The following is a 25,028-nucleotide window of genomic DNA, read 5'->3' as shown; positions in this document are numbered from 1 at the left end:
GAGCAAGGTAAAAACGATTATCTTTCGAACCGTGCCATTTGTTTTTTTTTTTCAAAATTGACGCAGGTAGGTAACGCCACTTTTATGGAATTAAATTAAAAATTTCTATTTCACCTAATTATATTTGATAAATAATGCAATGAATAATTAATTGCGAATAATTTTTGTCAATATTGTAACGAAGGAACCAGTGTTTGTTTTAACATGTGATATATCACAAAATCACAAAAAGCACTGATATTTCTTTGATGTTTCGTATAAGCAAATGTGGAAAGAAGAGAGGAAAATTGAGGAAAAGCGGTGCGTGGAAGATGTCAAGAAAACATACGATACCAATAGAAGAATAAGTACTATGAGAAAAGGGGGAGACTGAATTTTCAAGGATTGAGGGGGGTACAGAAAATGGAGGGGAAAGTACAGTCTCTAGTGTCATTCGTCGCTCGCTTCTGAGTCGCTTAAAATGCACTCTCAAAGGGAATATCGCGAGTACCACTGTAATTTTCCGCGCAAAACGGAGCATGAAATAAAACGGGGATTCCATACAGCTGCGGCATATTCGCCCCTATCTTTCCCTTCAATGTACCCTTGCCGCACCATTCTACTATCCAGGTTCTGGTTTATTTTTCCCTTCGGTTGCCCTCAACGCTGCTCGGCGGGTTTTAACGATAATCTTTCCGAGAGAGAGAGAGAGGTGCTCTCTTCTCTTTCTTCATTCTTTCTGCCGCGTGCAATTCCCCGTAGACTATGTGCGATGGCACCTACCAAGTGTTCCGAGGTATCTCCCACGCTGAGTATTAAAGATAGAGAATGCTCGACGTGAAAATTGCGTTTTTCCTTTTTTTAATTTTCTACAGGGATAGGAATGACGAAGAGAACAAGTGCACTGACTGAGAAATGTGCTATTTTCACATGGCACGCGAATATACATCAAAAAAGCTGTAAAATAATACATCTATTTGATAAAATTTGCTATTTTATTTTTGGACATAACGAAAAATTAAGACATCATGAAATTAATAAACTGATTATCATTTTTTTCTCAAACTATCGCAAGTGTCTTAAAAATTGTGGGAACCATTCGGATGAATATCTCGTATAAGTATATAACATTCAATAAAATTGTAGTGAATTGTATTATTCTGAAATATAAGCAGATCAAATTTAACTTGACGGCGTTTTAATTTGCATTTTACTGCTTATTATAACGTGAGATACGTCAATTATTTGGAACTCTTCGTTATAATGGTGGCATCGTTAACGTTTTCTTCTTTATGAATAATTTGGCGCCACTCGAATGTGAGCGCGAGCGCGCGGGCACGAAATAATAGCTCTCCTCCTTGCCCGGTGGTCTATTTCCACGGGATTTAACGTGCAATTAATAAGAATTACCGTGCAATCTCCAGTCTTCCCGTGAGTGTTCATCCGCGTCTCCTTCTAGATATTAAGCCATCCCTTCAAAAGCGCAACGAGCGAGAGAAACTATATTCTTGAAGGCGAGAAAGCGTAAAGAAGTCAAAAGCGACGAATATTAGCTACTGTGAATTAATATGTTTTCGGCAAATACGTATCTCGCATTTTTCACGATGTTTTTGCGATTCACCGTTTTTTGAAACTCTTTTGAAATTCTAGCAAAGTAGTAGAGATGATATATTAACGAAAATCCTAGGTTTTGTGTGTTTAAAATGGCATTGCTGTGCACTACGCATAATTGAGAGGTCTGAAAACAGTTGGCGCAATCTCCCTTTATGTATATTAAATGGAATCGAATACATTGAAACAACTTTCAACAAATATCACGCAAAATTTTCTGTAAACGATTACGTCAATAATATTAAAAAAAAAAAAAATTGGAGTGATGATTAAATAATTAATTGAGTTTTTTAAACCATATGTTATTTTGTGTATGTGCAAAGTTAACTTATTGTTTTTATTGATCGTTAATTTATTAATTTGCTTCCCAATCATTTTAATTAAAGGTACAATTCTTATACAAAATAAAAACTGACTAATATATCAAATATATCAATATATCAAAGAATTAAACAAATAAGTTTTGATGCATTTATTATCATAAAGTAAATTATAGTCATATTATTAATTTTCTACAAGTATTATAATCTAAGAGACTGTGCAAGTCTTGAAATTTTACTTATATCTTTTATAAGCAAATTGACTCGACAAGGGACTATTCCGGTGGAGAATAATCGGTCCTTTGGCGATCGTTTATCTCGATAGAATTTAATATATAATTAATCGCAATTAATGGGTAAAAGCTCTCAAGTCCGCAGGAGAATATGTGCGCCTGAGTTAGCGAATACTAAAGCGAGTAACTATAGTGTATTGAGAGGGGAATCGTTATTAATTAATCGTTAAGTGAAAATGCTGACTTAATATATTAAAACAAATTTTGAAATTTACTAATAAAATTTTTGAGACAAGAATAATTTAAATAATTTTATGAATGTTGATTAAACCTATTAAGGACAGATTTTCGCCAAAAATTGTAATTATGTATAGCGATTTATGATTATCAATATATTTTGCAATACGCGATCATTATAATTACTAATATTATTTATGACGATTGCTATTAATATGTAAATTGGAATTGATATATTAAAATTTCGAATTATAATAATTGAGTCGAATGATTATTATGTAAAATAGTAATAAAAATTTGGACTTTTGACACGTGTATATTTGAATGTGTAACGATAATTCTGCCGTAACATGTGTCATGACTATTTTAGATACAACTGTATGTAATCTATCTGTATACTTACTTGACAATTCAATATTGCGTTCTTCTTTGGCTAGACACATTTCATGATTCTACTTCGAAAACAGGTATATACTATATAGCGCTGCATTAGCTTTTCTAGTCATGCGAAATAACGCCGTTTTCTTTTTATTCTCCCTCGTATATGCGCCACTCGTGGCGCACTGCGTTGCAAGTTTATCAACGATTCGTTGAATCTGTTATTTATTTGTTGGGAAACATTCACTCACAACAGCGCGATTTTTCGCGAGCGTGCTTGCCTCTGCGGGGAGGGGATAAGAGAACCCCTTACGTATATATCCTAATAATATGTTTGCTTCTCGATATCGAATAGAAATTTTCAGCGCTTCTCACATTTTGCTACAATAATATTCCCATCATGAAGATAATATTTTCAACTTTTATAGTAACAAAATTATCCTATTTGCATAATAGTATTTTTATATCAGACTCTAGCTTCCACTGTCTGTCACTTTATAATTAAATTTCTGATCAACTTATGATGAGAATGGTCAATTTACGATCAAACAACGCAATGGCGATCGATAAGACACCGTAAAACACCGCGTTACTCCGCGAGTCTTTAATGCCCGAGGAAAAAACACGGCGCGTGGGAACGTAGGGCATCATCTTAGACGTTTTGCTTAGCAAGCGCAGATAACGTCTTTCCGTCCGACCGTTTGTTCATCTGACACAGCGCAGGCTGTTATCTCGTCGCCGCCGCCGCCGCCGCCGCATAATCGACGGAATAAATGTTCCGCAAGCCGCTTTAAATAAGAAATGTTGTTTGCGGATGAAGATAGAGTTTATGCGAATCTCTTTTTGTCCCGTGTTACTGAATCGCCGACGGAGCGATGTAAGCTTTCGACGCTTATGCATTATTTATAAACTATTGGCGATGGCCGTGAAAAGACGTTAATCGTAATCGCGCGTTGTGAGAATTGATATTGCGCAAGCGATTAAAAAAATGAGTCACAGAAGCGATATTGTTTGCTAAATTTAACTGAAAAATAATTTAGTAGAAACTGTTTTGTTTTATTTTATTTATTCTAGTAAAAAATGTTTTATGTTTTTTTAGTCAATGTTTTCATAGTAAATGTGTATAGCAAAAACACATAGTGAATGTCTTACACGTAAAAATCTATAAGAAACTCCGTAAGTAGCTGTAAATTCTGATGATATAAAGCTATGCTTTTTGAACGTGCTTGCGAAAGTAGGTGAAGAATATTTGTGAAATATGTTCTTTGCGTCATAAAGTTTAAGATTTAAGTTTAAAAATATTCGTGCATGTTGATTCAATTTTCTGGTTACTATCCTTTACATATTGCATGCGGCGAACAGTGCATTTGCATATGCGCTGTAATATAGCCAATTTGTGCACGTAATTCACGCATATTTATGTGTCCATCCACTTTGCGCCATCGAATGCATCAGCGTGTAATTAACTGTAACTTTCAAGTTATTACAAGCAAGTGCAAGACGAGAAATTCTCACAGATTTTATCTTTATTTTACTATATATGGCCGGTTAGTATCTTTCATCATGCCTTTTTCACGTGTAAGCGAATTTTCTGTAGTAATAAAAGAATTTCGAAAGAAGGCATAAAAATAAAAATAAAGTGTACATTTTATTCATTTTTATGCTTTAGAATCTTATATCATATCATTTGGCAGGCATAGAACTTTACTACGATGCATTGAAATCTTATATTTTGAAGAGAAAAATAGTCTAGTGTGTTAAAATGTATATTTTATTCTCATTTGTATGCCTTATAATGTTATACCTATTATTCTTTACTGTAATGTATTAAAATTTTATATTTTAAACAGAGAAATGGTGTAGAATTCTAGACTATAAGATTTCAATGCATCGCAGCAAAGTCCTAGATCTACCAGATATTATGATATAAAATTCCAAGACATAAAAATGAACAAAATGTACATTTTAACATTTAAAATAATTTCTTGTGGCCGACAGCTCGATGAACAGCGCCGACACGCATATTTGTTAACCACCGCGGCACAATACAACACCTAACGTAACGCGGAACGCAAAAGGATTGCATAAGTGTGAATTCAGCAAATATAATAGCTCTTACGTAAGAGACAACATTGTTGATTACGAATACCGCAGTGGTACATTGTGCTCGACTCTAGAATAAGTCCACGAGCGGGTAATGCAGCGGCGATGGTGGAACTTATTGTTCCTCTAATTAGTGCATTTCTCGCGATGTTACGAGCGCGCTCGCGCGCGCCTGTTGAACGTAATTTGCATCTCTCTGCGAGAGAGCCGCGCTGATAAGTTTTCCACTCTATGCTCAACGTCGTCCAACGCGATTAACAATCTGCTTTTATCAATAATCAACTAAATGCGTTTTATCATAATCGACCGTGTTCTTGCAATAAGCGCTGAGCGCAGCAGTTTTACTTTGAAATTATATCAATTTAACAGGAGATCATAATTAGGACAAACAAGATTAAAATAAAGTATCTCTCGCCATATTTAGTGATAAATACATCTATCTTATATTTGTTTATTGGAAACGTTGCGTGTGTTATAAAAGCAGTAAATTATTTTGCCTTGAAATATATTTCTCTAAATATGCAAAAACATGTATACATTACTGACAGATAGATATACGCGAAACGAAAAATACGAAATTAATATACGTGTAATAATCAGTATCTCGGTATCTCGGTTTAATTATATAACTGTATGCAGGAGCATCAAATATGCATAATCGCGTAAGTTTGTGAACTATAGAAGTACGGTTCGTTTAGAAAGTTGAAAATTTGCAACATCTTAGCGTATGGTATATAACAATATGAGTATGATTGCGAGATGAGGATCAGAGAACTTAACGCTGGGTATTAATGAAAGCTTAAGATTGAATTTTAAATAGAAACTGCTAAAGTAATTGCGCTGAAAGCACGGGCCAGTCGTTTATGTAACATAGAGCGCTAATTTGTCTCGCATTTCGGTTTTACGATGTCTCGAAGGACTTTCGAACGTTATTGGAGTTAGTTCTGGAGGTATAACGGAAGTTTGGAGAACGGTCAGGCGTGGCGGACGGCTTAATCGAGCGGGAAAAGATTTAACAGCATGGAAAAGGCGATCAACGTTCGCTCATTATTTTGCTAATTAACGAATATGGTATAAGCACTATGTGTGCGTGTGTGTGACCGTATAATGGATAATTTAATGTAATAGGTATTTCATAGATATTTTAGTGATCCAATAATTTAACATATGCAAATTTTTTAATTCTTATTTGTCAATTTATTTAGATGTCTCATATTTGGAAACTATTTTCGTCGAATAAATTGTTTAACTTTATATTTGAAGATCTCATCTATTTTTTTTTTCAAATAAATTGTTTAAATTTCATAACTATTTGTTTGCGATTAAAGCGATGCCGTGATAAAAGGAGAAATTCAACAGCTTGGGAGTGCATTAGTCGAGTGTAGAGTGTGTACTATTTTATACCTGTCACCGAGTTAGCGTACTTTCTAACAATGCGCTCTTTTCCCGACGTGGTTGCGCGACAAAAAGCCGAAACAGTATAATCGTGCGATCGAGCTTCGAAACTTTCTATTGTGGTCGCTGTGTCACTTCTCTCTCTTTCTCTCTCTCTCTCTCTCTCTCTCTCTCTCTCTCTCTCTCTCCCTCTCTTTTGTTGAATCGTTAATTCAGAATTTAATTTAATTGATCGCCGCTTTCTGTCAGAATGTTTAAATATCTGACGTTCAAACTTCGATGATAGAAAGTTAAAATATTTGAGAAAAATTTATTATAACAATATATATTTATACAAAAACGAAAACTAAAGTAATTATCCATAGTATCATTTATACTTATTTTGGACATTAAGATAATATTAATGTTTATTGCTTTATGATTTTTTTTGAAGCTATTACTTTAAATTATTAAAAATAATCGTATTCTTTTTTATTTTTATCGCTGTTTTAGTATTTCTGTGATACAGAAAAAAATGAATGATTTATAAAGATACTTTATAGTGTACACGACTTGCTTTGTTAATATACGTTTTGTTAATGCATATAGAAGCGGATGCGGTACTGCTTATTGAGCTTCTTGCAAAGCTAAACGGTGCGGCGGAAGTTGAATTTTGCAAGCTGCGGCAGTGGTCGCTTATCATTTTCCGTAAGGGCTTTGAGGCTGCTGGCGGGCAAATCTAGATTGCGAGTCCAATGTTAATGGAAAAACCGCTATTTATGCTACTCTCGGTCGGTCGGCCAAGCGAAATGCTTCGACGAATACGCTTACCGTCTACCGCCGGGTGCGTATCGGAAATGAGCTATTACGCTGCTGAAAGGCTTCTCTTTAAACGTATTCACGTTCAAATATTCTTTCAGACCGTCGCGCGACACTCTCTTTTTCTTCCTTTTTTTTCTCGTTTCTTCTGGAAATTTCCGTAGAACCGCTCTGTAATTAAGTTCTCTGAACTGTATTTACATTGTCGGGCTGGTCGTCTGTGTGTTCTATTTATTTTTAGACTTTCTTATCTTTTTACTTGCTGTCTTCATTAAAAAATCTTCAAAGATATTGGCAACTGAATTTTATCCGCGGCGTATCATCCACCGTATCGTGTAACAATTAGGTTGCGATCCGCCTCACTCTCCCGCTTGCATTCCAGCGAAGTATATCGAGAAGCGATACGGTATTTCGTCTAGACAATGGCCGCCTAATGTGATTGCGTAGCGTTGGGCGGATGATTGTAAATTTTAGCCGAGTTTCTCACAAACGCGTAGAATCCCATCGAGTAATTAGTGGTGTAGCATACAGCGATTGTTTTTCTATTTTTTTCCCCCTTATTGCGCCCAATTAGCCCAGTTGCGAGCGGATAATTGAAAATCTAATTTCATTATTCCTTGTTGTTTCAGGTAAGTGACTGTTAAGAGAGGCGGAGAAAGAGAACCAGGACGGAAGATGTAAGTAATCATCGCCCTTTATCTCTTCTTCGTATTTGCCTTTCCTTCATTGTTACCGCCAACCGACGCGCAGCTAAAGTACACGAGCGCGCAAGTTCTCTCTTTGGGAATTATTAGTAAGCTAAATTTGCGCCGACGATTAAGTGCATTTAATCATCGGCAGGGTAATTTCGTTATTTCTACCGTGTGCGATCTTCCGCCTTGAAGATATTTCTTTCCGTCTAGTCTAACGAACGAGCGTTTATATGCGCTCGTCCTCTTTCAGTTCTGCTCGATTCACTTCTGACTCAAAGTGAAAAAGAAGCATGCCTTGTTTTTTGCCGTTCGTGTTTGTACTCATTCTCATATTATTCTTTCTAAACACTTGGAATATTACTTTTTATAAACAATATTCTTATACAAACTATTTAATCTAGCAAGCAGTTTGTTTGATTGTGAATTTTTTTGATAAAATTTATTTTTACCGGAAATATTAATCTATTTGCGGCGCGTGAAAATAAAATAATTACATGAACAATGTGTTGAGAGATAAAAACTTTGCTTTTATATCGCTCATTAATTCTTTTTATTCTGGATTTATTTATATTATTCACATTTTGTGTTACTTGTAACATGTATAAATTGTAAAATAACGGGAAAAACGTAGCGTTGCAGAGTTACGGGAATCACGATCACTGATTTTCCGCGATTTTTCCAATCTATTTTGTGCCAGGCCAGTCTACAGTCTGCGGACTAAATACATTTAAAAACGCAAATTCCCTGGAGATAATGTATCACGCGCGGTTCGTGGTCATGACGAAAAACCGTTCGTCACAATATAAAATCAGTACGGCGTGTATATGCACGATGAGCGATGTAGTAGCGAGGAGGAATTAACAATGTTAACCGGGTATAAATTTTATCTCCATGGACACGGGTACGTTTGACCGAGCGGTTTAACGCGAGCTGACGATAACTAACAACCGTCGAAAGCGCCGGCGTAGTAAAGTGCTTGATTGTAACTTATGCGACTTCATTACGTCGGCCAACGCGTCGTGATGTAATTGTCCCGCGCATGCTGTGCGTTTTTCGCAATTTTGCGCTGCGGCGGCAATGTTCATTGCATTCAGCCGCTGCCTGGCGCAATATCGCGCGCGAATCTCGCGGAAAAGCCGATCATTTATTAACATCTTGCTTTATCGCACACGTGCGTTATCGCGTGTCCCAGCATGCAATATATATCGGATGACGCGTTAAAAATTCTTCTGTTGTATCATTTTCGAAACATGTATCGGCGAAATGCTCCTTCCACGGCAACGTGGTTTACGCGATATATTGGATGGAATCGTGTGCGGTATTACTACTGTATTGTTTATTTAGTCTGCCGTTATGAAAGAAAATAAATATACAACGGCAATGTAATTTTGGTTGGTAGGTGTAAAACGATAAAACCATAAATCGTGACTAAGCTATAGAAAAAAAGAAACAATCGAAAAGAGAAGAGAATTTGTGAAACGGCATTGAATATATTACAATGAGCGGCATGTAATATATTTTCATTTTTATGACTATATATAAACTATAAAAATTAATAAATAAATTACTGATCGTAGACACGACTGTTGAATTTATAGCTTGAGGTGGTGATCGAGGGTTAATATTAAAAGATAATTTTTTCTCAAATATTTTATTTTATATTTAATCTTCTTGCGCGCGACCGTAATGAACATTTGCTTCCATCTTGATTTCTCTGTCTAATTACTGCTTAATTAATGTATAATTCTCGTGTTGCTCGAGAAGGGACTAATGTCCTGGAGCATAATAAACGTTCCGTCTGCGTCTATGTCTCCCTCTTCGCCCATTAGAGACCCGACTTGGTTTATACAAGGTGGTTTAAGGTGTAAGTCACGTTTAGTTTTCGGTTATATTTAATTTTTAAATTGAAAAATTTTCAACTAGTAGTATTTTCTCAAAACTGCTTATAAATATTTCGCATAATTTCTGATATAAAATAACGCGAAATTTACACAGTAAATGAGAAATTATAACATCAAGTTTCGATTAAAATTATGCACACATTAATCTATGCATAACATCTACGCATAATACAGGCATAAATCAAAGGTTGAATGTAAAATCGACATATAGCGTCGATTTGTAGCCGTAAATTAAATTTCCATGTTACGGAAATTTCACTTGCCACGTCGCTTTCAAAATAAGCGACCGATATATGTTAATGCGGTGCGGTTGCGCACGGTTATCGCTGATGCCTAATTCGCACGATCGAGTTGGGGACTTCCGCTGTTTTCGTGCCATTGGCTGTGTTATATTGCATTGTGTATCATCGAGAATGACTCCGTGGCTAAATCGATAGAATTATCCTACACACGAGCATCGTTATTATTAGTATCGCCACTCTGCCATTACGAAAGCGAGAAACGTCACTGACGCTAAGACAGAGAGGAAAGATTTTAATTAATAAGCGTGCGCGGTCCTTTGTTCTGTTAATATTTGCAATGGCACTCCTTCACGCGACCATTACCTTTTCTCACACAAATAATAGCGTATCGCTCTAATTGTAAATGTGTAGCGAGATAGACATGCCATGTAAAAATTACCCTGTAATTTATTATGCATGAGATGCTTAGCGCAATGCTAAATAGCGACATTTTGATGCATGCTATAATCGTAGCATTACACAATCATGAGCATTGTTGCTCGGATCGGAAATCTCCGAATGATTCGCGGTCTGTTTTAATCGCGACAATAATGCGTTCACCACCATCGTGACCGATGAGACTCGATTATCGTCTCTCATTATCGAGAGCGATAATGTTATGCCTGCTGCGGCGACCGTTCGATTCTGCGAAATGGCCATTGAAATGCGTTAGAAAGTCATTGGTCGATCGTTAATTTATTATTGGCCATATGCCCGATTGTTGTTTTTCACACACGTGCAGATGTCGAATTGCGAACAGGCGATAATCGTTTTTGCGCAAATTGTTATTGCGTGGAAATTATGTGTTTCACTTGTCGATAAAATGCGAAAATGCAAAACATAAAGATGGATCGTAAAAAGTGAGAAGAGTATCCGCAATAGTATTAATTCTCGCAATATTTCATACGCGATATTTGAGGTTGAGCAATCGAAACAAGGAATTTTTAAACATAATGGCTTTAAGTTATTAACTATTTCTTGAATAATTAATATTTAGTTGTATATTTATTAATTAGTAGCAAATTTTACAAACATGATGAAACGGATGTATGAAATTTATTATAAAAACACTAAAAGGATTCTCTTCCAGAATAGATTGTCGCGTAAATATCGAGCTTTGCATTTTCGAAGCGATGCCGTTTGCTGCCATTTCGCGACGGTTTACGCTTCTTCCTTAAGGCACCGTTTCGTCGGCTCAGTAAAAACTTAGAGTGTTACTCTACTCGAGATCTGACAGATTTACTACCTCGGTCGTACTTCCATCCGCGTTAATTACGAGATTTTACCTCCGCGGCGCGCGAGCTGCCGACGACAGGGAACTTTAGCCGACGCAAAACTTTACTCGGCTTGACGATTTCACGGCTTCGCCTCCCTGTCTCCCCCTTGTCATAAAACAGGCTGCCGCGTTTTATTTGCGGGTGCCGCTCGTCGAATTGCCTGGAAAATTTCTCGGCGAGGCTATTCGGCAGTCTCTTCGTCTCGTATTCTTCGCTTAGGCAAACGAAATAACTGCTACAGTGAATTAAAAAGGTAAAAATTTGACTGTGGGTTTATATTAAACGAAGCCGTAAAATAGTTATTATACCATTTTAAGAAAATGTAGGTTTAAATTTATGCGTAGTGAGCCGCTTTCCTTAAGGAAATAGCGCGGTTTTAAAAGTGTTGAGTCTCCTCGTTTGTGTTTAAACTTTATTAAAAAATATTAGTTGATGAGAATAATCAGTTATAAATATAAATAACAAAATAATTATTAATGGCAAAATAAGTAATTAATAATTTTATTACATAAAAATAAGAATTTTTTAAATAAAATTGAAAATAATTTATTCTTTGTCACATTTGCGCATTTATAACATTTTTATGTCATATATAGCAGAGAAGGTTAAATTCTTCCAAGCAGTTTCCATTCTTCGAACGCGATATATTTATAATTCGCGATTGTCTAAAACTGTTTTATTAGTCATTATCATGTTTGTTAATTATCGTTTTCGCAATAGCAAACATGTATATTTCTTTTTCTCACCTTTAAAAACTGCTATCTCATATTTGTAATAACACAGGTGTCTCCATGTCTAAATTTAGAATTCAGTCATTAACAGACTTAGACTCGCATTAGCATATATTTGTATCACATGCAATGCGAGTTACAAATTCTGATTTGCATGAATGAAATGCGTGATACACTTTTGTCGTGGGCGAACGTACATTAATGAAAACATCGACTATAATGCGGCCACATCGTATGAGACTTCCTAGGTTCGTATTATCAAGTCTAATGTATCATCCATATATGCGGGCGTGCAGGAAATAAAGCATGCTTTACATACTTTAAATATCATACCGTTTTTTTCATGCAAAGCAAATATTTGTTCAAAAGGGAGCTGGCGATAACTGCGAGTCAAATTTGTACATCGAAATGTAATCATTATCGTTTTTAGATAAATATTTGTCGAGCAGGATCTTGAAAAAATAAATTAAAGAGACGTATTTTTATTTTTTTTAAATTAATTTTATATGTAAAAGGATAGTCTAAATTAAACATATTTATTTTTCATAGAAAAGAAAACTTTATCTTAACAAATTTTTTTAAGATATCGGTGAATTAAATTATATCTTAAAAATATTAGAAAAATATATTTTTATAATTCGCAAAACCTTAAATAGTGATATACATATATATTTCCTTCTTCTCTGCGGTCTTTTACATCTTCGACGTTATGTCCAATAACGAGCAACCGGAGAATTTCGTATATTCCCGTAATACCGGAATACCCGAAAGTTCTGCGCGGAAATTATTCGACTACTTTTTTCTCGTATTTTTCGCAAGCCGGATGCCGCGCGATTGCCGCCGCCGGCGGGGTCAAACTTTTTTATGAAAATCCAGTTGCCGAGTCTTATTGGAATTGGCGAACGATCGCGTAGCGCAGAACGTCGCTCCACAGCGATACCGCTTTCCCGTTTCGCAATTTATAAATCGAGTGGAAAATGGCGTCATACCACGTATAAAAGTTTGCCTCGACCGAATTTTCAGGCGAAGGCAAATGACAATTTTGTGTAACTTTGCGTAACAGCGTGGAAAGTTGCAATTTTAATTTATTTTTGGCGATGTAACAAATCGTGCGTATTATTTTGTGCGTACACTTGTGCTTGTCATTATGCATGATGCAAAATTGTATATCATATTTTTGCTCAATTTTATGCAATTATCCGCGCGTGCATTTGGCACCGCAGCTCTGGTTGAGCACACTCGATTGATTTATTCGTGATACATTTTATCTATACATATTTTCTTTATTTCGAAAATTATTCTCGGATCCCGGACTTTTATTCATATTTTTTGTAAAAAGTAATTTCTCGCATACAATTTTCTGCTCTTCGTGTATAGATTTATTATATGCGCGATGTGTAATTGGCAGCGAGATGGCATCAGGATGTTCTCGAATGAAGTTCGAATACGCTATTTCACGGCTGCGATACGCAATTGTTCCATAAAGAGAGAGAGAGAGAGAGATAGAGACGCATCGATCCACGCCGCGCTATGCACGTGCATAGACACACACGCGCGCGCACGCGCTACTCGCTCGCCGATTAATTATCGAGATATCTCACGTCGGACGCGCGCGTTTGTGGTCGCACGTGCACGTGCACCCCAATGCAACGTCCGCACGGTGCATTCATGCGGGCCCATGCATTCAGTGTAACCTGCATATAACGCAAACGAGGTCGTGTCAAGTTCCAAAGTTGTCGATTACTTCTTTCATGTAAATTTTTTGAAATTTGTGTGATTGATAGAAAAATAAAACAAACGCATAATTTGTAATTATTGCTACAATATTATTAACGTGTCGTAAATTTCGGTCATCAACCTTTTTACGAAACGGAACTTTTATTCGATTTTATTTACCAAATACTGCATTGAGTGGTTACAAGGCGTGGACATGTTAAGCCGGGTTTGGAAAATCGAACTCTTTCGCATTAGCAAATGAATCGTTACGCCGATCGACTCGCCCTTCGCTTCCAGACACCACTCGCCGAAACGAAAGACTATGAATTGGTTTAATTAGATTAATGGATCGCTCGCATAGTCCGACGCGCGGTAGATGGGTTCCGGCTTTTACTGCTATCTGTTCGTGTTTTATACGAGCTTTCTTTACCAATACGCTCGCACATGTTGTCTCTCGTTGGCCATCGTTGATGCAAGCAATGGAGTTAGTGTAAACACTCACATCATCTCCATTTTTTTCTATAAAGGCAAATTACTAAAGAATATAATTTCTTGTAAATAATAATGGAAAAATAGAATAAAAAATTTATTTAAAATTAAAATTTTATTACTGGGAATGCAATTGGCTGAAAGAATTAATTAAATTATGCAATGGAAAACTCATAAAAAAACGCTGCTCGTTCGCGTTTAGAATAAAAGTTGCTGGAAGGTTAATTGGTGATTCCTCGCTCTATATAGTTCGAGATCGTTGAATAATATCGATATCGGTTACTTGGTCGAGGCGAGTTGCCAACGTGAAACGTACGGAGCACCGAATCTAATTTAATTTCCAAAACGCCCGGAAGCATGCAACGGGCCCGGGAAACGAACCGCTGTTCCGAGCCGACCAAACTTCGGGAACTGTCATTAAAACTTGACGGGAAACGCTGCTTGTCCGCCGGTGGCGACGACGTTGTCGTTGTAGATCTTGATATCCGACACGATCATTCGATAACAGAAGCTCATTGTGGCGCAATATTGTAATCAAAATTTTTTACATGTAACTAGGACAACAGAAACAAGAATTATATTTTGTAAAAAGTGAAAACAAAATTAAAATATTTATATTGTTTTTATCTTTTATTATCGACATTATTTTATCATCAATTATTCTCTCGTAGCGTACGTTTTACATTTCTTGAATTGAAGCTAATTAGTGCTAATAAAGTTAATTAATTTTATTTATTATTATATAATATCTTAGAACACTTTAAGATTTGACCTAAAAGTTATATCACTGAAAAATTAAGAGCAATTGAGATGTAAGAAATAATTGCGTCGTTACAGCCAAGAGTTGACAGACTTAATGAAATTAACTTGTGTTTAAGAATGATAACAAGATTGTTATAAGGTTGATGTTTTCCATTATCGATGGCGATATTTATGTTGCACTCATGCGCGATTGAATTCAAAACGAAAGAGGATAACAAGAAGGAATATGGAGTTGGAAAATGGGAGAGAAAGAGAGAAAGGGGTAGTCTGAAAAAGGATCATTGGATCGTTCGAGAAAGCCTTTTTCTCCGAGATTTAAACGCTACCGGATATTAAACTGATCGGACAGTATAGCGTAGCGTTGCTCTTGGAAAATGTCGAATCGACTGATTTTAATACCGAACTTACCGGTTCAAAGCGGCGCGCTCTTATACAATTAGAGGCAACCGTGATTCGCTCTTTGCGCGAATTTGTCGGCATTTCCAACGTGGATTCCGCCTCGAGAGTCCAGATGGTTTTCTCGAGTGTTTTATTAGGAAGATAAATAATTAGGGCAGGTGCACCGGTGAATAAGCGCTCGTCAGTACAGAATCGTGCAAATGATTACGCTAAAGCCGGTTATTCGCGATTTATCTCTCTAAATGGGATCATTTTCCAGAGCGGTGCTTAAAAAAGGTATTAAAGCAAAGAACGGTTACACTGTATTAAAGATTTCAGTTACTGAGAAAAATGCAAAATTCAATTTAACCATTTTAATAATTTTTATATTAATTAAAAGATGTTCAGATTGCGGTTTTTATAATTAAGAAAATGGCTTCCAGAGTTGTCAGCTTATATCATATAATTTATTATACTTATCTGTCCAATACAACTTCATCGGTACCGATGTTTCCCAATGATATACGTTAATTCCAGTGATACGTCGAGCTGAGTTATCGCTTAATTTTGCGTTGTGTTCACGGAAATTTAATCGCCTGATCGATTGTTTGTCAAGCCACGGACGGCAAGAGAAGATGCGATCCGGAAATTATTGAACACGTGTGATTACGTTAATTTCTGGCTGACATTATATTGTGCTTGAATTGTGTTGGCAGTATCGCGATCGCGCGAGGTTGGTCAATCGGAATTTCCGTAGGACGATAAACTCTGGGATTAGATTTATTTTCTAATTGCACGTACACGTTTATCGCCCGCATAACATTCTGCTTGATATGCATATTGAGAAATTACGCATGCCCGATGTAGAGATTCAAATCTTGTGATTAAATCATATAAATCTTTGTGAGATACAATTTATAGCTTCTGCAATTAATAACTATTGATCATATTGTTTATTCTATCATTTTTGACATTTCTATCAACAATTTGCAATGAATAAGTAAAAACTTATTTCTAATAAATATTCTTTTGATTGTTCGATTTTTTTAAATCTTATGCACAGTATCTTGGTTATAAATTTCAAATTATTTTGTATTGTATGTCATAAGAATGATCTATTTCAGAACATTATCCGCTTTTTATCGATACAAACATCAGGATTTATATTTTGCTTATCGCTGTAATATTAGATAAACGAGCAGCAATTAAAATTTATTACCACATTGCGTGTCGATATATTACGGCTCTGATCGCGTAAACCAATCGCGATCGTGTAAACTGACGAGTCGATTGAAAACAATCTCGTCGAGAATCCATAACCAGTATTTCTAGTTGGTGACATTTGCTAAGAATAACGAGCGACGATCGCGTTCTGAAATGGAATATATTTTTAATTGCAAAATTCCGGAAGCAGGACGAGCCTCATCATAAATTATACAAACGATACGCTTGCTCGTCGTGATGAAAACGTCACGCGTGCTCGGTACAAATTTATGAAATATTATTTGATACATTTCGTGCAAAGTCGCAATTCGTGCAAGAGCAGCACACGCTTGTTCCATGATTATCGCGGTTGTAAAATAGAGGAACGCGCTCATAAAAGACACAACACGCGTGGCGTGCGTGCGTGTTTTCCCTCTCGTGAATTTTATGTGGTTGGACGCGGAAAAATGATGGATTTTGTGTAGTCATCGGATAACGGATGTGTTGTGCACAATGTTACATATTTATCGCGTAACTGTTACGCAATTTTGTAATTCCGAAGATAATGATTTGATAATTTTGTCAAGTTCAGTATAGAAGAAATAAATTGTATACTTCGCGATTGCATCTTTGACTCTGTCGACGTGCATTTTGAGTTTGGTTGTAATTCAAGCTTACGTATAAATGTCTGTTAAGTGTTTTTTCGACTCCTTTTTAATTTCTATGCTATTCTTTGTAATCGACGAGGAAGAAAATAGAAAAGGAAGAACGCGATTTTCAGTAACATGCGTATCGTTTCCGGTGAATATCCGCGAATAGCCGATCTGTTTGCTCCCGCGTGCCGCATACATGCGCGCTCTTGAAAGCGCACTCATTTGAGAGAGCACAGCCTCATCGAAATTGAATGCGACGCGTCGCGAATCGAAATGCTATGGGCAGGCTCGTGAAAAAAAGTCACGAATCATCGCGTAATCCGAGCGTGTTACTCGCGTGTACACGCGTGAACGAGCGAGCGGATGAGTACGGTTGCGCGTGCAATATCAGCGCAGTGCCGTTCACGATTTTCGATTTTCGGCCGCATTTGGCGAGCCGACGTGTGTTCGCGAACGAATGAGACTCACGCCGAATCCGGCGTACGCGCGTGTAATGGACGAACGCATTCGATGAATGCATCCGCGATGAATGCACCGTTCGATGCGAACAGGTTCGCTCGATATCGAGCTGTAACGAGCGTCCGATTCCGCTGCTTTCAGGGAAGTCGAATACAGTCGAGCGCGGAGTGATTTTTTAAATTGCTTTCGACGTTAACTTGGTAGAATTAACGTGTAATTAACTTTATAGAGATAAAATAAAATAATTGAGGCATGATTACATAAAAAATTATATAATAATAAATACAATAACAGAATTAATTTAATAATGTATGTGTTATAATGTAAGAGAATAGTTGTGTGCATGTTAATGAAAATAATTACAAAGAATCATGTAGGTGGAATTTATTAGTTGAAGTTGCAGAATTATTGAATTTGAATTATTTATATATAAATGATAAACATAAATAGTGTTTATGAGATAATTACAATAGACATTATCAATTACAAAACAGTTATAATAGATATAAAAAGGAGTATTAATTATTTTCTTGGCCTATATCGCGTACGATACCGCGCGCATAGCGATTCTTCATGGGAACAATTCCCACGCATTCGCATGAGAACGATCTGTCTATTAACCGCTTCCACTCGATCGCGATGAAAGCAGTTTTACTGCCTATAAATCCCCGTTAATTGCCCGCGATTCGTTCACGCTGAACAAAAGTGTGGGGCACGGAGTTTACAATAGACTACAATTCTCGTACCAAGCGCATCCATAGAAACGCTTTGGGAAAATCAATCTTTTCTCTACAGATTTTGGTATCGATGTAAGGAATTATGTGATTTACTTTAATCTTAAAAAAATTAATAATTTTACATTACAAATCAATAAATCTATAATTCTTATAATTTATTAATATGATTTTGTATTGGTTATCTGAATTGTGCCGGTAACTTTCTGTCTTGTAAACTATTAATGTAAAAATATCGCGCTTTTACTTCACTTTAAACCGATTGACAGTTTGTTGGATGGAAAAAGCAAGCGTGCACGCGGCAAAAAGCGCTCATTTAACGGCGTAAGAAGCGGGAGTGGACCGTGCGAGCCCCCTGATCAGGAAGTAGCGCTATGGTATAGTAATCGCTATTGGATCTTTTTCCGCCATCTCGCCGCGTATTTTGCGTAATTGGCTTCGCCGAAGAACGTTTAAGAACACGAGTCCGAAAAAGACTAGTTTCTCCATTGCGTCCTGTCGATCAGCTCTTTTTACGGTAATCACGTAATAACGGGAGTGTAAAATTCATAAACGGAAAACTATTCTGGTGCTAACGATGTGTTATTTGAAAAGTATTGAGAACACTTGTAACTTATTTTTGTTCGTCTTTTTCGAGGAAGAATATTAAATTATTTGACGTCTGAGAGATGTTTGAATTTGTCAAATTGAATATGTAAATGAATACTATCACAAAACTTTTTATAGTGTAATATTTTAAATCTTGCAATAATTCCCGATTTATCTTCTATTGAGGTAACACACTTTGCAATTACAAAATAAGTGAATTTATTGATTTTAAAAAATAACGTTGCTTATTTTACAGAATAAGCGAATCTCTTCGATGTTAAAAAAAAAATCGTCTGAGAAATGTCACTTTTACACATTGCGATGACAAAACTGAAACGACTTTGAACTGTCGACGGCGTCTCTCTCGCTCATCATATGCGTCCCCCGGCATATGTCTCTTAGGGGATGCAACCTCCCGGTTATTTTCCCTCGTTGACTTGCACGCTTGGCTGCGCGATAAAGCGCGATAAAAGCCGAAACTTATGTGCTCGTGCGCGCGTTTTATGCTCTCATGGGACGAATATTCGGAAAGATCCACCTACCTACTCGGTGCACATTACCGCGCTTCATTATTCAGTGTATTCACGGTGACCCAACCTCAAACCCAAAAAGCATAACGCGGAGACCAAGTGTGAGAGTCGTAAACATCTGCCGGTAGTGAGAGATGAGTTCGACGGTTCTTTCAAAATATCTTGGCTACGAAGTGTGGACGGTCGGTGAGCATGTTGTTTAATATGAAACGCATTTTCTTATAGAAATCTGAGAATCTTGTAAAAATACTGGATGAGAAATTTTAAAATTTTGTGAATCATAATTTAATCAGCAATTTACATATTTTCAGAAAAATATAATTTTTTTAATCGAGCAAAATTTATTACGAATTTATATACAAGATGTTTTATCGCATTAATATTTAATAACAGATTCTTTGATGTAAAGTCAATATTTTTCAACAAAAACATGTTCTATTATATGTGACTGCATTGTGTCTTATTTTATTATTATATAGCAACTCGACGCTGAATCTAGCATTAAAACATAATGCGAATATCTTGTATACGGAGTGTCTCACTAATTGAAGTTAACGAATGGGTACTGTTGTGATTATGGGATACTGTTTGTGCGTTCAAAGACGGATGCGTTTCTCATTAGATCTGGACAAGGGCACTTCTCGGTGAAGAAGGTTTTTAATTTCTTTTCTCGAGAGTTTCGCATCGTCTCTCATTTGTCGCGTCGCTCAGTTTTTTTAAGTCGCACGATATCATTTAACATGCGGAAGCGAAAAGAGACTCGATCCCTCTCAAAAGTTTCTCTCGAGCTTGTATTCACCTAGGGCAACCGACACTAATCTCTCCTTACATAATTAGAAGTTAGAGCGTGCAAGTTGCAATATATATATATATATATCGAAATAGAATAGAAAGAAATATTTCTAGAAAAGAGAAAGAATCAGCAGTAGAACATGTTGCGAAAGATGAAAAATTCTGATGAAAATGTAAATTGCATAGGCAAAACTTTTACCGCTGAGATTTCTTCCCTTTGCAATTTTATTTATTTTATTTTATTTTTTTTAAATAAATTCCAAAGAAAAAGATAAATCTCAAATATAATATATGGAAATCTGCTAAATTAACAATAATTTATTTCAAATATTTATTTGAAAATTATAAAATGGAACCAATTGTGCGCCAGTAAATCCGATGAGGATTATTTTACGTAGCTAAAAATCTTTCGCGCAACAACTTGGTAGAATTGATAGAAAAAGCCGAAATATCGGAAATTTTCTGCTCCAATTCTAGAAAGTTCCGATAAACTAGAATATATTCCTGCTATAAACTACAATTGAAATATATTTTTAGATATAAACCGTTTTTAGACATAGACCGTTCTACCATAGACCGGTCGCGCCATAAAACTATAAAGAAAAAAGTAATGTTGAAGTGTTACAGGAAATAAATGTTAACTCGCAAAACGGATTAAAACGACCCGCTTAAGAGTATCGAGTGCCATCGGTTGACCCACCGCTGCTTATCTTGCGGATATATGTATAGGGTGGCAGCGATCGATATCTCGTTTATCTGTGTGCGGCTCCTCCTTCGAGCATACCAAACGGCGAAACGGAATGTCGTTGCCGAGCGATACACCCCCGCAATATGTCTGATAAGATCGGAACAACAACAGCAGTCTTGCTTTCTCCTTGCGTCCCTTTCTTATTTGTTCGCTCTCGATTGCCTCTCGATCTCTCGTTGTTTCTTTTTTTCTTTCTCTTTCTTTCTTTCGGTGCCCCAGAATCGCGATTTAACGCGCGGCGACTATCAGACCAGCGCACGCTTAACTGCTCAGCGAATCGAGATAAGATAGCGTAATTGAGGCGACGATAAGGAAGTTAATTTACGCTGTCGGGAGTTCACGGCACGGGTCATAGCTCGAGAGAAAAATATAATAAAATGCCCGTTACGTTCGCTATGCAACGCTCGATTTTGCTTTATTATACTCATTAATGGCTTTACGCTGCAAAGTATCGCAACTTCTTATTTATCGCTCGTTACTCACTCAAATGTCTTCATTCGAGTTTGCGTTTTGCTTGCTGTTAGCTTCGGTCAGAAAAATTAACGGTGGATTCAATTGAATACATTAGTATTATACATATATTTTCACATAAAGCAACGTCAAAAACTTGAAGTCAATATTTAAAATAAATTATTAAATTTCTAAAATTAAAAAAGTATTAGATACAATAGAGAAACGAGTAGACGTTTTTTGACATCATTAATTATATAATGACATTGTAGTGAGACGACCGTGCTTGTTTTTTGATTTTAATATTCAATATATTGATAATAATTGTAACTAATATTGCAAACTAATCTCATCTATTGTCAACCACAGCGGTGCATTTCATTTTTTTTTATCAATCGCGCGACACATATCATGGCGCATTGCATATGATTGGCAATTGGCGAGATGTTGTTAACAGGTAATTTGCGGCACGATAATGACCATTCTGCAGGTAGCCTTGAGCCAGCGATTCGATGTCGCGTTGCTGGTGTACCTGTTTCACGTTTGCGGTAACTCGTATAACACTCGCGTCGAGTTTACAACGCTCAATGTAAAAATTGTAACCTTGATGTTGAATATAATGCGAATTGGAGATTGTTTCGTTTTGCTGTCTCATGATCAATGACTTAATTACTGCTTAAAGTTTCTTTATTCATTAAGTATACAAGTATACAAGTACATTCATAAGTAAACAAAAATTTGTCAAAAAGTTGACTAAAAAAAAAATACTATTGTAGCGCGATACATTGTGTGTAGTAATACCGCCTATACCGTTTTCCAGCTGTTCCAAGTTTTCCGGCAAAGTACCGCGTTTTTTTCTTGCACGCGCGATAATGTTCATCACGATACGACAACAGCATCGTCACAAATCGCCGCAAACTCGTCGTCGCTCTCGTTTCACCCGTTCGAGAAATACGCATTAACCTTCCTTCGAGAACGGAACGAGAGAAAAAAAGTGCGTGCTGAACGCGCACGAACGCACAGGAATGCTGCGTCGAAGGGCGGGAATGCCGAGTCTGAGAAACGTTTCCATTATCGCCCGGAAAAAGGACACGCGATTTCTTCGTTCGGAAAGGTAGGCAGGGCGCGAGGGAAAAGTGCGATTTGCCATAATGGCGTGCTCGTGAGTCGATAATAAGGGTTCGCGAGCGGCGTCCTTGAATTAATGAGACCTCACCATGGCGTACCACCTGTGTCCTGCAGAACGGATGGAAGAAAGAACAGTTTGCATCTGTCGTCATGTTTATGATACCCAGGAGCGGCTCCGAATATTGTTCCGCTTTAAATCTCTTTGTATTTGTAATAAAAAATTTACTTGTGTACTTATTTCCAACAAGAATTCAGTCCGCTAAAATTACTGTAAGAAGAAAATTATAACAAGATAAAAAGACATAAATGTTAAACAATAATTAAATTTACAAAGTCACAATAAAAATGCACTATACGTACCGTATCAAATTTAATAATTTGGAAAAGGATTGAGAACTTAATTGTATCAAATTTTTTGGAAAAGTATATTTCTATTAGCATAGTGTATTCCGCAAACAATACATAAGCGATTAAAAATTTATTTATTATTTAATTTAACCAAATTAATATTTGATTCAATCGTTTAAGATTATTTAAATCTTTCAGTTAATGCATTTGGAAAGCATTCAATTACAATGTTCAATACCGAATAGATTCGATCGGTCATGACGGAAGGAAAGAAGGAAAGATCGCTTGTCAATTCAGTCGGCGTAGCGTTGTTGGTGATAAAATGGACGCGTTTTTGCTTTTGCGAACACGAGCCAGCCACATGGGCCTCTCTTCTCTTTATCCTTTCTCCACCTCGTTTTCCCGCGCGCCTCTTCCTTCTTCGGAATCTCTTCCTCTTTCCTCTCCTTTTCTTTTTAAGGCATCTTTATTCTTCTCGTCTTCCTGGTATCCTTATTCCGCCCTCTCTTTCCCAGCGTTCCGTAACGGCCGAACGCTCTTACGGTGATCCTTACGCGGCGCGAGGCACTTTCGGCCTAACGGTCCTTCTAGCGCGCTATGAGATTATGCAAATTAAACGAGCGTGACGGCCGATCGGCCCCTTCGCGAAAACGAACGCCGGCTTCGAGTCTCAGCTTGTCTTAGAACTTGAATAAAGAAACTACCCTTAAGCTAGTCGCGAGCGACTCTATGTAAGTAATCTTATTGATATTAAGTTAAACATTGTAATATGCTATTAACTTTCCGTTTTTTTTTTTCTTTAAATAAGCTATGTACTTTTCACAAGTCATGAAATATCCCGAAGCCATAGTCGTCTCGTACAGATCACGGAATTTGCCAAGTACAAATAATGGATGAAACTGTCGCGAGCGAGGTTGCGCTTGTTCAAGATATAACGAATTTACCGTGGAAACGTGGGAAGCAACACGGTTGAACGGTGTTTTACTGCCGCATTTGCGATGCTTAATAATCAAATGGTGATTAATGGCGCCGAAATGATGTTGATTTACGGCGATTTGTCATGTTTCCGGTATAAGGATTGGTCGCTCGCTGGAATTCCCGGCTTCGGCCTGTGGAATGATAGTTAGCAGCAGTGTGTATGCACCGCGCAATTCGCTGACTTTGTATGGCATTCGGTCGTGCGGGGAACAGAGTGATGTTTGCATGATTACAAAGTAGAAGTGGAATAACGGTTCGGCGCACAACGACAATGACGAGTGACGTTCATTAGAAAGTTAGGTGTTGAAATTAGATTGCGCCACTTCGCGAAGTCATACGGTAACTTCCGCTGGTGTTGTTACTGTTATAAATCTGAGACGATTAGGAGGCATTCGACCGGAGGTCACCGTTTCAAAATTTTCAACTTTAAATTATCATTTCAATATTATTACTCGCAAGTAGTGCAAATATCATTAAATCTCAGACAACTATTAATTTCTCAATCCACTCATATCGCAAGATGAGACTGACGTCAGGATCAGAATTGACAAACGTCGGTGAAGCAATTTTTTGTTGTGCATCTTTTATTTTGCGACGGGAAAAGGGAAAGGTGCGACGAAGAAGAAAAAGAAAAGCGGTGGTAGAAGTGGTAAGGGAGAGACGGGAGGCAGATTACTATGTCTACCGGCGTGGCACGTGCCTAGGTCCCACGACGTAAATCAGCGCACGTGCCTTCTCGCGGCCGCGAGCTTTTCCTCGGGCAGGTTCAACGATCGATACCGAGAGGAATGATCGATGCTCCCGCGACTCATAATGGCCCTTGTATATCGCCTCCGACGATAGAAAAGCTTCTCGATAAAGAGAGAATTTGTACTAATCCATGGATCTATAGGGTGTCTTGAACTCCCCTCTGAATGTTTCTTGAAATAAGTACTGCGTTCAATTTGAAACCAATTTTTTTTAACAAAATTGATTTGGCGAAAATTATTTTTTTAAATGAATTTTGTTTAAAAATTATAGATGTATCAGGCTCTGATGATTGTTAAAATCAATAATATTCGATAGGAGCGTAAAGAGCCAACAGCCAGATATTTGTGCGAAGGTTATCGTATATTAGTTTATAACCATTAAACATT

General features: G+C 36.9%; 1 protein-coding gene across 5 annotated transcripts in view; it reads left to right on the top strand.

Annotated features, from left to right (window-relative positions):
- LOC137001147 (uncharacterized) overlaps positions 1-25,028 on the top strand; it is a 300,011-nt gene that overhangs the window by 137,740 nt on the left and 137,243 nt on the right. For 2 of the 5 annotated variants that reach the window (XM_067359476.1, XM_067359474.1), the window contains one exon: positions 7,684-9,196. The exons of the other annotated variants lie outside the window; for them this stretch is intronic. In XM_067359476.1, coding sequence (XP_067215577.1) covers positions 7,684-7,691 — 8 coding nt within the window. In that variant the 3' untranslated portion in view covers positions 7,692-9,196. Of the gene's footprint in view, positions 1-7,683; positions 9,197-25,028 lie in introns of those variants that run through there. 5 annotated transcript variants of the gene reach the window in all.

This window comes from Linepithema humile, chromosome 7 (genome assembly GCF_040581485.1).
Source record: "Linepithema humile isolate Giens D197 chromosome 7, Lhum_UNIL_v1.0, whole genome shotgun sequence".
Lineage (NCBI taxonomy): Eukaryota > Metazoa > Arthropoda > Insecta > Hymenoptera > Formicidae > Linepithema > Linepithema humile.
The sequence above is the reverse complement of the archived record's forward strand: the minus strand, read 5'-3'. Positions and strand labels throughout refer to the sequence as shown.